At 28.1% G+C, this 17,572-nt stretch overlaps 3 protein-coding genes, 1 long non-coding RNA gene and 1 other non-coding gene across 5 annotated transcripts in view; 1 reads left to right on the top strand and 4 right to left on the bottom strand.

Moving 5' to 3' along the window:
* The first annotated feature begins 5,856 nt into the window (after positions 1-5,856).
* TRNAL-AAG (transfer RNA leucine (anticodon AAG)) lies at positions 5,857-5,937 on the top strand. The gene has a single exon. It is a non-coding gene; the product is annotated as a tRNA-Leu (tRNA).
* Positions 5,938-11,286: 5,349 nt separating this feature from the next.
* Positions 11,287-11,922, bottom strand: LOC101498908 (uncharacterized). Its single transcript, XR_012162250.1, has 3 exons — positions 11,743-11,922; positions 11,489-11,653; positions 11,287-11,404 (listed from the first exon to the last, which is right to left on the bottom strand). It is a non-coding gene; the product is annotated as an uncharacterized lncRNA (long non-coding RNA).
* An 84-nt stretch (positions 11,923-12,006) lies between these two features.
* Positions 12,007-13,171, bottom strand: LOC140919784 (uncharacterized). The gene is made up of 2 exons (XM_073366424.1): positions 13,163-13,171; positions 12,007-12,609 (listed from the first exon to the last, which is right to left on the bottom strand). The coding sequence occupies exons 1-2, from the start codon at positions 13,169-13,171 to the stop codon at positions 12,007-12,009; spliced, it is 612 nt and encodes a 203-aa protein (XP_073222525.1).
* Positions 13,172-13,432: 261 nt separating this feature from the next.
* LOC105851762 (uncharacterized) lies at positions 13,433-14,785 on the bottom strand. The gene is made up of 4 exons (XM_027332867.2): positions 14,504-14,785; positions 14,199-14,408; positions 13,871-14,119; positions 13,433-13,691 (listed from the first exon to the last, which is right to left on the bottom strand). Exons 1-4 carry the CDS (start codon positions 14,783-14,785, stop codon positions 13,644-13,646), a joined length of 789 nt encoding a protein of 262 aa, XP_027188668.1. The 3' UTR covers positions 13,433-13,643.
* Positions 14,786-15,944: 1,159 nt separating this feature from the next.
* Positions 15,945-17,572, bottom strand: part of LOC101504131 (uncharacterized) — a 3,621-nt gene continuing 1,993 nt past the window's right edge. The window contains 3 exon segments of the mRNA XM_073366423.1: positions 15,945-17,152; positions 17,155-17,211; positions 17,214-17,528. Of these exon segments, the coding sequence (XP_073222524.1) occupies positions 15,945-17,152; positions 17,155-17,211; positions 17,214-17,528 (1,580 nt within the window).

Raw genomic sequence — 17,572 nt, 5'->3', positions numbered from 1 at the left:
TTTTCTTAAATACATTATTACATATCTAATCTTTCTTACACACATCACATCACTCACTTCTAAATCTATTTTAATAAAAATATCTACTTTCACCGCGCAGCTCATAAAATATTTGTCAATAATTGAATTTTTAATATTAAAGGTTTAAACTCTAAGCCTAAAACTATAATTTTTATCCGAAATGATTGAAATTTTCCTACAAAATAGTAACTTAAACATAAAATTTAAAACATTACTAAAGTTTGGAACTTTTATATGAAGCTCGTAACTTTTTCACTACTTTATCTCAAAAATAATTTTTCATGAAGACAAAATAAAATTAACCCTTTCTCTCAAAAATTGTCATGTCCAACTTAAATCAAAAATCAAAATTTTATAAGCCACATAACTAGAATATTTACTACATTTTTTTATAACCAAAATAATCTTAACCATAAAAATCAATCAAAGACAATAAAATATCATGTCACAAAGTTTTTATTGACTTTTTAAAATATCACTAACTTAACTATTTAATATTAACAATTTAATCTTTAATTTAAAGTTATAAATAAATTAATAAAGACTAAAGATTAAATATTTAAATTGTTAAACTAATAATATTTTAAAGTTTTATCAACGATATATCATAAAAAAAATTAGAATATGTGACGTGACGTTTTCTAAAAAAAATAAGGACTAAAATTAGGAATAGAAAATTTAGAATGAACAAAGTTCAAAAAAAAAATGAGAGGGACTGAAAATAAAAATTGATATATTTAGAGAGACTAAAAATATATTTAAACCTTTAATATTTATAAAATTCCAACAACTAAAATTCTCTTGAAATGATCCAACCGTAATAAATTAATTTTCAACATAACACTACTTTGCTTCAAACTTTTTCTATAAACAAATTTTGCATGAACATTTTGTTTCCATTTTCTTATAGTTTTAAATATCAACAACCATAAATATTTTAGAATCTTCTCAACCGTTAACTTGATATTAACGATCTCGATTTATTTTCGAGTCTCAACAAACTAACTATCTAATTATAGGATTTTAAATACTTTATTTTCTTCTCAATTTCACAACTTTGAGTTTAAAAGAAATTTACATCTTTATTTTCAAACACAATAACGCACAAATTATCATTTTAGTCCAAAAGTTAACGCGTAAGCGCAAATAAAAAAATATTAACTTTACTAACTCAAATTATTTAGTAAATTTTTTTTATCATCAGTTCAAACTCTTTTATTTAAAAACAATTTATTATATTACTCAAACACATTTTTACACATTCAAAAATTCAATTTTCACACATTCTATATGTACATTTTGGCATTCATAAATTTTTTTTTTGAGATTTAGTTTCTTTTCTTGTTATTCCAGCTACAGCCCACCTTAATTTCATTTTATGTAAAACGCATAAGCAAAAACCCCGCCTTCATTTTACTCTCCCAACCTAAGTTTTTCAATCTTGAGAGAGGAAATGGAGAAAAATGTCTTCTTTATCTTTATAAACATTAGTCATAACAATAACAAACAAGTAAAAGGAAGATTTAAAAAAATATGAGTAGTAAGAATAAAGGGAAGGCCATAATTTCCTTTATAAAAGGGAAAGCTCTTTTATTTTATTTTTTTCACTTTTCTTTGAGTACTAAACAAAAAATCTCAATATTAGTCCCTAAAAAATATCTAAATATCTTTTGAAATACATTATCAAATATCTAATTTCTCTTATTCACATCACATCTCTCACTTTTAAATTTACTTTAGTAAAAATATTTATTCTCATCACAACTCAGTTCACAAATAAATCTAGCTGTAAATTACGACTCGTAAAATATTTGTTGATAATTATTTTTTTCAACAAAATTGATTTGATTAATAAAATAATTAAATTTAGTATTCTTCGTTTAAGAATATTACTCAGACATAAATCAAGTCTCAAACCTCCCATAAGTTGAATAAGAAATTTTGTTGAAATCGAAGATATTTGAAAATTTGAAAACGGCAAAATTGTCTATTGATTTCAAACGTTGAAAAATTTTCAGTCTCGAACTTCGACTATTTTTACACATGGACTAAATAAAAATATTTTACTCCTGAAAATATAATTTTTTGTAAGTTCATTCATAAATAAAAGGGAGCTGACATACTCATCAACACATTTTTAGTACAAAACATAGCTAAAAATGACTTAAATGAGGAATATTTTTTTACTACATGTCTTACACATATTTTTGATTTTTTTTCTCTAAAAGATTTAGTGCTTCCAAGAAGAGAATCAGAAAAATCTTGCCATCTTGATTGTGTTTCTTGAATAGATAAGTGATGAAGAATGAATTAAAGTGTTCACTTTGAAATGATATGATGGAACATGCTTATATTTATAATACATGGTTCAATTATGAAAATCAAGTCAATGTAACTAAAAAAATTATTGTTTTAGTTTCATCTAACGCGACTCAAGCAATGTGTAGTGTAGGTCGACTCATAAGTAACTGAAATACCAAGGTTTTTAAACTAAACTGTATGAGTTGACTTATTCACATGTTAGTCAATTTATTCAACAAGCAAAGAGTTCTATAAGTCGAATCACATATCACATGAATCGACACATGTTATGTCATTTTCTTGTATAAGATTCAGGACATGTGTAAGACAATTCATGCATATCATGAATCGATTCATTGTTTTAAAATTGGCTTAAACAAGTTTTCGGTGCAATTCATGATTTAAAATATGATATCTTTAATGAATATTGAGAATTAGGAGATCAACAAAGACACATAAAACCATCTAACTAAACCTAATTTTTACATATATCAAAATACTAGATCTAAACTAAGGATGCTTGCATTCACAATGTCAAGCCTAAAAGGCATAAGCAATATTTATCTTATCGATCGACCATCCCAATCCATAGTCCACCAAACACCAAGCCTAGAAGGTATATTATTGGGTCGTATTAATCTTTGGTTGTGCCAAGACAGAGTAGGGCACTCAAGCTTCTTCAACTAGTTAGCTTGGTTAGATACTAGTTTATCGTCCATTTTCTCGGTCATAATTTGCACCTTCTATAATTATTGCTTCCATTAATTTTTCCAAATTACCTATCATGCCTTTAACTTGGGGTGGTTGCACTTTAAATGAATAGGTCTTCACCTACTCTGATGTAGATTTTTGGGGGAAATGCTCTTTATGTGTAGCTTGGTTATCACTAGATGATTTACCCTTATGTCATCAGACGACTTCTTTTTCCAAACATTAGGAGATAAGTTATTCTATTGATTTTTGGAACCAATAAGGGTTTGTAGAACAATTTATTGCTAGTTTTGTTGGTAATAAAAGGTTGTTTCTAAGACAATTTAACGTACTAATGTTTTCTATTAAGTGTGCAGAAAAATAGAACAAACAGGTACATTCCAGACTCAAGAACAAATCAACGAAAACGGATAAAAAATAAGAGTAAATGAAAAAGTCAAAGGATACAACAAAATCAGAGAAAATGCAAAAATTAGAGGAAAAATGACTTGAAAGTTCCATAAAAGTCAAAGTTCAAAGTTCAAAAATGACTTGAAAAAATTTCATAAAAGTTCCAATTGGTTACCTACCTGAGTGCACCGAATGGAAATATTGACTAAATATTTTTTAAATGATATAAACGATTTACAAAAAACTCATCACTGAAAACAACAACAAAAATTCAAAATCTACGGTAACGGTCAAATGTGAAACAACACAGCAACACACGGGTTCAAAGTAACTATTCAGGAAAAAACAAAATTGAAACAAGTCAATATTTTAATTCAATACCGAAGCAAGACATATGTTCACAAATTGATTGTACAGATGATTTTTCTTTGGTTCAACAACTACACAAGAAAGATAACATGAAACAACACCAGAATTGAAATTGAAAAAATGTTACAACAATTCTCATCAAACTACATTGCAAAAATTGAGAAAATCTGAAAAGTTAAGTTTGGACATAATTGAAGAACAACATCAATCGCTTTGAAGAAATTATGGACTTGAAACATTCATTATTTGATTGTTAAGCACTTGTACAAACACATATGTATCTAAGTGCTAGAAAGTGTTAGACACATATGTATCCTCTCATTATGAGTTAAACCCAAACCAACCAAACACACCTGTAATTTGACCCGTTAATGGCTATTGTATTTGTCTCAACGTATTGCAGTTTTCAAATAGAAAGTTGAGAAGACTTAATTGGGTGAGGTTATTTGATTTTTGAAATCCTGGTTGAATTACAAGAATAAATTTTTCAGGTAAAGGTATTAGACATAGCCAGCCAGGTTGGTGATGAACCAATATAAGTGTTATTCTTCTTCTTCTCTTTGTTTTTATTTTCCAATTTGACTTAAACACTAAATTATGATTAAAATTCAAAAACTATTTTAACTAACCATAAAACAATTGAAATATTCTTTATTGTGTTATTGAAACTTCATTGATGTGTATTGTTTTGTTATCATCAAAACACTAGAGTAAACATTGTATCATAACCAATTTGGTTCTGATACTTTATTCATTCGATTGATGCATTTGTTGTCACGTGTAAAGTTAGAAAGTGGTTGTGATTTGATTACCCATGTTTAGTTTTCAAAAAAAACAAGAAACAAGATACTTGACACATTTAATGTAATTTTTGTTACGCTGGTAGTTCACCTTTTTAGAAACTAAATATTAGAACTCAATGTGATTCCTTGCTTATCTATTCTTCAACTATGTCATCTCAACAAGTTTCTTCTTTGTTTGCAAAGATTTTAAGTTTAGGATCTCATTGTTTTAATAGAATCAACGATTAATCTAATAAATCTCATTCAACAAAATTTCGACTTCTCTTAAATCTTCAATAATATGGGATGAAATAATTATTTTACGTGAAATTCAGACCCATATACTCTCAACACCTGATATTTTTTGAATGAGTATTACCAATAATATATATATATATATATATATATTTTAAAAAATTACATTAGTGCCACTACTTATAAGATAATTTCACATAAGATATTTTAGATTAAAGTCAGTGAAAATATTTAATTTAAAATAGTATACAGCTCTCAAATTAAATAACATAAAAGATTTATATATTTTGTAAAATAATTTCAATCTCATAAATCAGGAATACCATAATAAAATGAATTAAATCTTGTTATATGAAAGACACTTACATAGATACAAATCACATCATATTTACAAATCACACCATATGAGATAATTATTTAATTAAATGACATAAAATATAAATTTCTCATTAGACATAAGAGAACGATAAAATTCATCGTATTTTATTAGAAAATGAAGTTTAACATATATTCATCAATTAACTAAATGATTGACATTATTTATATTATTAATAATTCATAATATCTGATCATGTCAATTTATAATTAAATAATTAACAAGTGAAATTCTAAAATGATTAGTGAAGGTAAATTTTAAGTTACGGTAGAATAGAAAAAAGATAAATGTAAAATTTTAATTATCATAATGAGCTTATTGGTAATGACGATTGCTAAAAATAATAATCTATATTCTCTATGCAAAGCCAGAAGAATGACAATTAAGTTATATTATATATCCTAAAAAAAAGTAGTCTATATTATATATCCTAAAAAAAATTAGTCTATATTATATATCCTAAAAAAAAGTAGTCTATATTATATATCCTAAAAAAAAGTAGTCTATATTATATATCCTAAAAAAAAGTAGTCTATATTATATATCCTAAAAAAAAGTAGTCTATATTATATATCCTAAAAAAAAGTAGTCTATTTATAAAACAAATTATGAAATAATTAAATAGAATACGTTGTTAAAAGAAAACAAAGTGTTGAGATGGCCGAGTTGGTCTAAGGCGCCAGATTAAGGTTCTGGTCCGAAAGGGCGTGGGTTCAAATCCCACTCTCAACAAATTTATGTTTTTTCATCAATTTTTACTTCCAGATTATTTTGGTTTTATTTCCAAGTATTTTCGCTTCCAAAAATCTACTTACTTCTAGAAGTTGTATTACTTGTTTTATAGACTCTTGAACTTACGAGACCAGATTTTTTTTCTTCTTTTTTACTAAGATAGATAAATATTCTAAATCACCCTAATCTGTAACTTCTTTTAATTATTTTAGATTATATTATTCTTTTAATTTTTCTCCACATTGACATTCTTTTTTATTCTATTTTTGTAGTTCCTATAGATTTTTCAAATAAAAATTACTTTTTAATCAAAAGTTCATCAAGTGAAATCTCAATAATTTATTGTAGTTAAAATTTAAATAAGACATTTTTTTTTCCAATAATTTCTCCTTAATCGATAATTTTGTTGTTAGTTAATAAATTAAAGAAAAGACACATTAAATTTACGACGAGGCAATTTTATATATAAAAAAAAGAAGTTAGAACTAATATATTAAACTTAACTAATAAAAAAAATTAAAACAATACACATGAAATACAAAATATAATAACTATTTAGAAAAATCAGTTTGATGACATACTAACAATATCTTTTTCTGGATAAATCTTTAGAATGTATTTGAATGAAGAATTTTTTTTAAAGTAATATTTTTAAGAGAATTCAAATTCTTCAACACAAATTTGTATTATGATGTTTACATAATAAATTTAGAGAATTTTCAAAATAAAAAATTTTATGAGATATTCTATTAAAACTAAATTTAAATTTTTTTAAATATCACATAAAACTTAAGAATATTTAATTTTCTATTTAAGAATTATAAAATGGTATATAATTTTTTTCAAATTTATAATTTTGATCCACTACGTTCAAAATTTACATATTTGTTCTTTTATATATATATATTGTAAATTGGTCTCTAAAAATTTTAAAATTGGTCTAAAAAATTTGCAAAACAGTCTTCACCTTTTAAAAAATTTCAATTTTGGTCCAAATTTAATTTTTATTTTTGTCTTAAAACTTATGAAATTTATAAAATTAGTTAAATTTTAAAAAAACAATTCATTTATTAAAACAACAAAATTTAGAAATAAAAAAGTTCAATTAAACCAATTGAGTTTCTAGAATTCTAATTTCTCTATAATTTCCTGTTACTCTATCAAAACACACTTTTAGTTATTTGTACGAAATTTATTGTTTATTTTAGTTTTGAATCTTATTTAAACAATTTTCAATGTTGACAAAGTTGTCTTTGATGTTGTTATAGAAACTGAAACTATTAAAATAAGAAGAAGAAAATTATCAGTCAAGTGATAAATTTGATTGTCCTATTTCTACTTTTGTTTTACAAGGAAACTTATTTAAATTAATTAAATATATAAATATGCCGACTTAAAGAAAAATGAGGTAACAAGACAACCTCAAATTTACACTAACTAGGATTCGCCTTGAATGCTAGATAATAAAAAGTATTTTATTTTATTTATTTATTTGTAAATAAGCATATTTTTAGTCCTACATAATTGATGATTTTTTAATTTAATTTCTATAAAATGGTATTCAATAAGAGTGTGAGAGAGAGGAAGGAAGGTAGAGAAAAGGAGAGAGGGAAAGAAAGAGTGGGGGGAGAGAGGAAAAGAGAAAGAGAAATAGTGAGAGAGAGGAGAGGGAGAATGAGATAAAGAAAGTGAAAAGGAGGGATAAAGATAGAGAAGGATAGGGAAATAGATAGTGAGAGAAAAAGCAAGAGATAGAAAGATTCAAAGGGAAGGAGAGAGTAATGTTGAATCACTAGCACCAATCCAATGCAAATAAGACTTGGTTTTGCCATACATTCAATAATTCATTAAAACATTGCAATGATCTACTGGTTAATCAGTGTCTCTTTTCGCGCAGGTAAGAATCAAATTTGGGACATGCCCGATTCACATCTAAAACACAACCAATTAAACCAACAACTAAATCATGTCAATTACCACCAATTATATATACATATATTCATCAATATTTTAAAAATATCTCACAAGAAAGAAAGAGAGAGAAGAAGATAGAGCTAAAACATATGTAATCCATATTTTACTCCTTCTTTTGTATTTAGTTGGATGTAGATCGATGAGAGAAAAGAAAAGATAATATTTTAAAGGAAATGTGTTTGATTTAATATTTATAATGGGAGGAGAGTGAGTCAAAATTTCTCAAAGAGCTTATTTTGCTCTCTCTCTATTTTTGGGGGATTTGATGGGAGGGTAGAACCATAGGAACTCAATATAACTAAAAAATCTTTTAAAATTCCTTTAATCCCCTTAAATCAAACACAAAATTATTAAACATCTTCTTCTCCTCTCTTTTGAGCCAAACACATATATATATTTCTCTTTTTCGTTGAACCAAATATATCTTTATCGAATAACATTTTTGTATAGACTAAATTCAAATATCTTGAATTTTATTTGGATTAAAAATATACTTAATAACAAATAAATAAAATAAAATATATATTTTTGTTTGTTTGTGGTGCCATTGCAGCAAAAAAAAAAGGTGTCATATGACTTTTTCTTAATCAACTATATCGACCTAATAATGACCAATTGTGAAAGCGGCGATATTTTTCTAGAAAAAATACAATTTTTTATATAGATTAAAAATAAAATTTAAAAAATTTATTTTTATTATTATTATTATTATTATTATTATTATTATTATTATTATTATTATTATTATTATTATTATTATTATTATTATGTCAATGTACATATTTACTAAGAAGCGCCATCAAGTATTACAAAATAAAGTATCATTTATGCGACTTCTAAAAAAAAAGTAGCATTTAAGTGTTTCATAAAAATTTTGACAAAAATAAAAGTTCGTTTAATTCCTAAACCTTAAACCCTAAACCCTAAAAATTTTAAATTAAGAAATTTATTTGAGAAACTATTTAAGAAAATCATTCATAAAATCACAGACGAAAAATTAATACAAAAGTTTTTCAAGGACTAAAAACACAAATTTTTTATAAAGACAACGAAAAAAAAAATTATAGGATCTAAAAACTTATTTAATTATTTTATTAAAATGTAACCATTACAAAGTTTGTTTGTAGTTTTTTCACGCATGTTATTTGTATGCCGTGTGAATTTAAAGTTCGAATCATCTCCATTTGAAGAAAAAATGACTAAACACAAAATACTATAATAATTAATTAGTACATGTAACGCTAATTTAGTAATTTAGTAGTAGAAATATCAAACTAAAATTATAAATTAAAAAGAACAAATTTACTATACTTCCGTTGCCACCAAACCAAATGTCTTTTCTTTGTATCAAAAATGTAAATTCTATTTTGAATAGCACAATGCTTCGACCCTCCTCCTTTTCACAGCTATTGTAGCCATATCAACTTCCTCTATTTCTTTAAAATATTAAGCCACTAACTTATATAGTAGGAATTAAAAATCCTTTACTTTTAACATTTACTAGTGCAATTAAACCTTGTTAAATCGGTTCATATGTACTTGTTAGATCGGTTTCTTATCCGATCTAACATCAAACGTTGTAATAAATAGTTAATTATTAAATCAGCTAAAATAATAGATGTAACAAGTCACATTCAAAAATGATTTATTAGATCGGTTAAATTTGAACCAATATAATAAGTCAAATTCAAAAATGATTTATTAGATCGGTTAAATTTGCACCAATATAACAAGTCAAATTCAAAATTAATCTATTAGATCGATTAAATTTGAACCAATATAACAAGTCAAATTCAAAATTAATTTATTACATCGGTTAAATTTGAACCAATATTACAAGTCATATTCAAAATTGTTTATTTTATCGATGAACCAATCGATTTAAATAATTAACTTTTTAATTTTTCGTTCTTTATAACTTTCACCCTTTACATATGCATCCTCATAATTTCATATATTATATTATTAACTAGAATTTCTCATTCAACCATAAAACACAAAACTTCATACGAAGCTTTACATTTAAAAATCAATGACAATGAGTCACAATTTTTTTACAAAATCTAAATTATCAAATTTAGAGCTACATAATATTCACTAGTTACAAAAAAAAAAATTATCTTCTATTAACAATCTAAAGATACTAAAATGATACAAGTGCTTCAAGCATTTTCTATTAGTTCAAGAATCAAGTTTGCACAACGTTGTCGGACATTCATCATTTCTTCATCTTCGAATGGTTTTGATTCTCCAAATATCTGAATTATAAACATTGAAATAACAAAGTTATCTAAATCATGTGACCATAAAAATCATAAGTAGTTAATTAATACTAACTTTGAAAAAATCTATCACATACCCGCATCCATGAATCAACAAGACCACTAGATACAATGTTCAACATATGTATCATAATGTAGTAACCACACTCATAACCTTTAGGTTGTCTTTGACACTAAAATTGAATGGCCTGGATCAAAATGGAAATGCCTAGTGGTATTTTGTTGGGAGCTTTCTATATTTATTATGATTATCATTTATATGCTTGACATTGAGGATAAAGAGATGTCTGTTCTGATGAGTTTTAGGTCGTATGGGTACTTTGGCTTTTTAAGGAAATTCCTATGGATTTGTTAGACACTGAGTTGCATATTTTATTGTCAATGTTGTGGCTTGTTTTATAGAAAAAACATTTATGCCTTCCATCTAACTTCACATTTTAGTGGCACACTTTCTAAATTGTAGGGGTTCTATATTGTTGTTTTGTATTCATTTAGAGTGGGAAGGGGTATTATAAAGTCATATAATTCCATGATTGAATTGGTTTTGCATAATCTGAAAATTACAGAAACTTACATGGACCAGTCTTTCAGTGTAATAGTTATATATTACTTAATATCTGAAAAAATTGGATATACAAACCAACACCATATCTAACTTTATGTTGTATTTAGCTGAGACCGTGTATACTTTATGTAATATGTTATAATGGAGATTCAAGGAAGTGACTTGTATTCATGTTCTCCGTTGGAGAAATTATGAAGTTGGAAAGAATAATATTTTAGCTACATTGGCATATTTGCAAGATATAAGTTTTAAATACTAGTAAGAGACCTTAAGAAGTCATAACTGCTAAGTTTTTGGCAAACGTGAACGTACTTCTTGACCACTAATGAATATATATGCGAGGCCATCCGTGTGCCTGTTTGAAGAATGATTGCATATTCTGTTAATGGAAAACTATGATTGTTTCTGTTCTTCTTTCTATTAACCTCATAATCCAAGATTGGATTGACCATAGAAGATAATGTTTTTAGTATTTCAAGCTGAATAACATGTTTTAATGTGCATTTGAAATACATATACCGGAAATACAATAAACACTTACAAATCGATGATGTGCGTGATATTTTTATTTGGTTTCTATCCCAACGAACATAGGAAGACTATAGTATTCTTCTTAGGACAAATAACGAGCAATTGCCAATGACAACTATATTGTGCAAAAAGGTAAAAATGTTAAGTACATTTATGTTATAAACTTGTAATGGATAAATTATAATAAAATTTTACTTACTTGTTGAGATAAGGTAATAGATAACACTCTTTTTGATCCTGCTGCAACTTATTTTGTATGTACTTTTGAGCCCCAATAGAATCATATTCACTCTGAATGAAACACGGATCAATGAATCCATACATGCCACTCTTGCCCAAGTCAATACAAAGGCGATGCATATATCTAAGATATTAAAATAAATTAATTAAAATAAGTATTTGTTATAAATGAAATTAATTTTTTTACTAATTTTACAAATTAAATGTACTTACGTCAACCATATTTGTATAATAGTGATGCACAACTCTCGATTACCCATACACAACTCCACTATATCGCTTTGTCCAAGAACAAACACTTCACTTGTCTCATGTTCCAATTTTAGCTCTATAGACAATGATATACTCATCGACTTTAACAATAATTATTGAATACAATCTATTTGAGATTCAAATTTTTTGAGTGGAACGTCAACTTTCATAAATATGTCAACCTCCTAAATAATTAAAGATAAATTATTAGTCATTTAAAATATTTCAAGTGTAAATAGAAAAGGCATAAGTAATGAATAGCTTATCAGAAACAAGCCGCAAAAGTCTTTTTGGCCATTGAATGAAAGTATTTGAAGCATGACCAACTGTTGTCACCTCATCAGTGGGTATATGTACTTGATCATTTGCATCTAAAACCTTGGTAACCAACACCCTAACCATATCATTATCTAACAACTGATTGTGTAAGGTGGGCCCTAACTTGTACGCATCAGCATATGCTACTACAAAATCATTGTTATCAACATACAATTTACACTGTTCTGGAATATCATCGTCCTCATCCTCTGGTATAGGTAATTCAACAGAAAAACTTCTCTTCATGAACAAATTTGGGTTTTGTTGTGATAGCTCCAACAACACTTTATTTTTAATCACGTTAGTAAGCTCCTCTATTTGGTGGCTACTGAAAGCTGGTGGGGTAGAGGCATAATGAGAACGAGATCCAAAGTATTGTCGAATCCCCACACCTCGACCAACAACACGAACACGACCAGGGTGCTTAGGTTTCCCAATGGCCGCTGGCAAGATATTTGTACGTCGATGTGGAACAAAGGTTCCTTGAGACGTTTGTTCAACCAATGAATCCTACAAGATATAAAAAGAATATATAATTTATAAGATTTAATTAATGTATTTTAAATGATTAATATAAAAGACATATTGAAGTTAGGCTTAATGGAGATGAAAATATTTATAAGATATAAAAAGAATATATAATTTTATGATTCACAAGTAAAAACTAAAAATTAACAGGTGGAAATTAAAATTTTACCCAGTAAGTTATATAGTAAATTTTTTTAATCTTAAAAAAGAATCCTATAAAATTTAAATTGTTTGGGATGTTATGCTGTATGAAGAAATCTACATTTTACCTGTGATTCTTACTTTGGCTGTACTCCTTTGAGTATCTTCTACCAATATAATGTATGGCTTTCTTATTTTATGTGCAGGTTATAAAGAAATCCATTAAAGTGCAAAAGATGGCTCGTCATCTAGTGAAACATTGTTCTTTATTTTCATGGTTATCATCTCTTATCTCAGTTAATAGAAGGGTTGGGCTTAATGGAGATGAAAATAGATTTTTCTTGAAGCATGTATTGGTAGTATTGAAGGTAAGTGCTCATTCTGATTTCCTGACTTGCACCATTTGTTTTTGTGGTTTTATCTGTAAATGTTTTCCTGATTATTCGTTTTCAAATTGTTGGGGTTTGTGTACTCTGTTAGGGACTTGCAAAACCTAACCTTGATATACTAGACGAAGCATTGAACTAGTTTTATTGATAAAATAGAAAAAGATACATGGATTCTAATCCCTTAAAAACTAGTTTACAAGTTTAGACCAAGTAAAAGCCTAACTTCCTAAGGGAGGCTAGTCCTATTTATATAACATAGGACTAACAGCTACCAACAAACAAAACAACCACGGATTCAGCAAATCAAATTATTTTATATTAATCATCTAAAAAGAATATATAACCACCTGCTGACATATTTTTTCTAAATGCAGCAAATCAAATTAACAATATGAATGCTCCAATTACCACGGATTCAGGGTCAGTTGCAACACCTTATGACTATGGAGCAGAGAAATAACAACATCTGAACCATTTCAACCAGGGCTAGTTTATGAAACCACCACCATTGATCACTTGAACTACTTGTGTTACCTTGGATTCAATATAAACACAATTAAGGTTATCTAATCAATATATATCATTCATTTAGCTCATATCTAATCAATGTAGAATTAGTTACTCACACTTAAATTCCAACAACCAATCATTTGCAAGAACAAATCACCAATGACTATTAGTTTAAATTAATAATTGATTACACAATTACTTACAATTTTTTCTGCAATGACACGAGCATCTTCTGATGAGTAATCTCCCGATGGCTGTTGTCGGGCTCTGTTCCATTTTTCATGGCGTGATGGTGGAGATGGAGGTGCAAGTATTGAATTACCAAATGATTCTTGTCTTTGCTTTATTTTTTCATTGATCAATCTTTCAGTAAGCAACTCATATCCCCCACGAGACATTAGGTGATGGTATTTATTATGAGATTGGATCACTTGTGCCTTCTTTCGTTTCTCCTATTATAAGTAATGTACCAATTAAATGTAATACCAGAAATAAATTATTAAAAGAAATTAAATTATAAATCTAGCTAACCACAAAGGAAGGATCCTGTCGCTTCTGAACAAACGCCTTCCATATGTCCTTATCAAGATAAGTATATGCCTCAAGAGGAGACTTGTGACTCAAATTCCCACCATTTAAATATCTGGATGCTAAACTAGTTTTAAATGCCCTCCAACGTTCACCAGCATATGAAATCCATTTCTTTTTCAAAAAATCAGAATCAGGAATATCCCATTTCATCTACATTACAAAACCAATGGAGGAGTTAGTGTATGGCATTAAAATATATTTACGAAATCATATATATACTAAAATATTCACAAAACTACAAGTACCTTAATAGCTTCCCATATCTGATTTTTCAAGTCGCTATCTACGTCATCCCAATTATCCACCAAAATACTGACAAAGCTTCGAGCAAGGGAAGCAACATGACCCTTAAAGTTTTTCCTATTTATCCGCGAAGGTAATCTAGTCAATGGATCTAAATCAATCGATAACTTCTTACCTATCATATATTTACGTTTCAACTTTGCCATACATGTACCACACCTACCATTTCTTTGTGTAGATTGAGTACCCTCCACACTTTGCGAATGAGCTGACGAATTATTCATGTGTCCTTTTTAAAAAAGAATAATAATGGTCAATAATATTTCAAAATAATGGAGAAAAATAATAATAGGCAATCATATCATATATTGGTAAAAATATTACTGACTCGTAATGCAGGAAAGGCTTGTAGGACCTACCAATAGCTAACACAACTTGCAGGCTTTTCTTTTTGTCAAAACATAAATCCTAAATTCTCAAACTACAGAAATTATAAAGCTAAAATGTTCCCCTGTGTGCATTACAAATTACAAAAGATTGAGTGAAGTTTCTTTTCACCAGAATGCAGGCAGGACTATAACCCTCCTGCAAATCTAAAAACAATGGACGATGTCAAAAGCTTCCAATAGTGGGACAGTCCGAAAAGTTAATGCAATTTATAGGTTCTTCTTACTTGATTAAGGTAGAACTATCACAAAAGCTACATAGACAGCATGTTTTTAATTTTTCTTCAGTTTTACTAGCAAATGCTATTACTCAAGAAGATACGACTGATTCACCTTGTCATGAAACTAACCACTAAAAACTTCAACTTCCCGCACATTCACCATAGCATTATTAACAAACAACCATTGCTACATAAATTGCAAATAGCTCATAAAATCAACAGGGCGCATATGCATTTTCTAATCATAGAGGACCAAAGGAACTAAAAACTCCTATCATTGAATCACCAATTCAATAGACACACAAAACAATCAGTTTCATGATTAAGGCATGTTACATATTATAAAAAAATAACAATTTTGGTATTTCACAATTTAGAGATTAATTCTTAGAAATTTTAAAAAGAACCAAAACTATTGTGTTTATTTATCGAAATGAAAATCTCTTTTGTTAAATAATTAGTTCTCAAAAATGATTCTTATAATAAACTACTCAAAAAAACTTCTCATTTGAAGCAATTTTTAGATTACTTTCATATTCTAAAATTTTTCAAGAGCTCTAACAAACGGATGAAACTCTTGAAAAGTGAATATTTTTTAAAGAAAATGATTATTTTTAAAAATAAGGCCTAACAAACAGCTTTAAATTCAACATTTCATAAATACCATAATTTATAGAGTATGATTTTCATCAAAGAAAACACGTTCTATGCCATCAATTCTCATTATACAAAAACCCTAACTCACTCCTAAATCCAAGTTTTATTTCTTACGAGTCTTATGTTTGAATATTCTCCCATATGCCTTCTTGATGATCATCACGAGTGGCATACTCATCGTCCACTATAGTTTCTTCAACAAAAGTAAGTATTCGTTGTGAGAATGGAGGAGTCTCAAAAACATCTAGCGTTGAATCTAGACTTTCATTTGCTCCATAAAAACTTTTACCTTGGAGAACCACTGACCATTTTTTGTTAGAAGGATCACTAACATAAAACACTTGTTTTGCTTGGGATGCCATAATAAAAGGCTCATCTTTATATGCTACCTTTTCAAGGTCCACCAATGTAAAACCAAATTCATCAATTTTAACACCATTATTGATGTCAATCCATTTACATTTAAAAACAGGCACTTTAAATTTAATGAAATCGACATCCCAAATCTCTTCAATGGTCTCAAAGTAAGGTATGGATGCTGTAACAGGGTTTTTATCTTTTGAACTAGAGAAATGCATGGACTCAGCTACGACCATAACCCCACTATTTTGCATGGTACTACTGTCATCTTGACTTTTTGTGTAGAATGTAGAATTATTGATATCGTAGTCAGTCCAAGTTATGACATCAAAGTGAGGCCCATTTGCTAGCCATTTTAGTGTATTAGAAGTTGTATTGTTGGTTAAAATGGTTTCTTTAAACCATTTTAAGAAAGTCTTGTTATGCTCATTCAACAACCATTTTTCATTCATTCTAGGATAATTTTCCTTCACAATGCTTTTATGAGTAGAAAGGTAAGGTTGAACCTCATCAGTGTTATTCAATATATATAAATGTGCTTGAAGTACTTCCTCTCGTCCCATGCTCTTAAGTTTTAAGCCTCGTATACCATTACCCACACATATTCCCTCATTACGAGATCTAGGAATTCCTATGGCTTCTGCTTTTGACATATAGTCAGAACAAAACTCAATAGCCTCTTCTGCTATGTACCTTTCAACAATAGATGATTCAGGACGGTGTGGATTCTTCACATATCCTTTTAAAATCTTCATGTAACGCTCAAATGGATACATCCACCTCAAATAAACAGGACCACATAATTTAATCTCCCTAACTAAATGAACAATTAAATGAACCATGATGTCAAAAAAAGAAGGAGGAAAATACATCTCTAGTTGGCACAAGATAATAACAGCTTCATTTTCCAACTCATTTAATTTTTGAGGATCAATGACTTTGCTACAAATAGCGTTGAAGAATAAAACAACCTAGTTAAGACCTCTCTTACTTTTTTAGGCAATATGCCACGTAAAGCCACTGGTAGTGAGACTTTAAGCCAACTAATTTCAAATCTTTCATTGACACAAGACTCTTGACATTTGAGGAGTAGCCATGTGGCACTTTTATTCCCCTTAAACACTCACAAAAGCATATCTTCTCCTTTTTTGACAATGTATGACAAGCAGGAGGCAAATATTTTCGTTTACCTGTTGATTGTGGAGCTAATTGTTGTCGTATACCCATATCAACCATATCTAGACGAGAATTTAAGCCATCCTTTGTTTTCCCCGGAATGTTGAGAAGTGTTCCAATTACACTATCACACACATTTTTCTCTACATGCATCACATCAAGACAATGTCTTACATCTAGACTAGACCAATAAGGAAGATCAAAGAACACA

Source organism: Cicer arietinum, chromosome 3 (assembly GCF_000331145.2).
Source record: "Cicer arietinum cultivar CDC Frontier isolate Library 1 chromosome 3, Cicar.CDCFrontier_v2.0, whole genome shotgun sequence".
Lineage (NCBI taxonomy): Eukaryota > Viridiplantae > Streptophyta > Magnoliopsida > Fabales > Fabaceae > Cicer > Cicer arietinum.
The sequence above is the reverse complement of the archived record's forward strand: the minus strand, read 5'-3'. Positions and strand labels throughout refer to the sequence as shown.

Excerpts from the sequence above, each read along its gene's own strand:
- LOC105851762 (XM_027332867.2), bottom strand. The coding sequence starts at position 14,785 with ATGAATAATTCGTCAGCTCATTCGCAAAGTGTGGAGGGTACTCAATCT. Across the intron at positions 14,409-14,503 it reads AGATATGGGAAGCTATTAAG|ATGAAATGGGATATTCCTGA; the intron begins GTACTTGTAGTT and ends TTTGTAATGTAG. Across the intron at positions 14,120-14,198 it reads GACAGGATCCTTCCTTTGTG|GAGAAACGAAAGAAGGCACA; the intron begins GTTAGCTAGATT and ends TACTTATAATAG.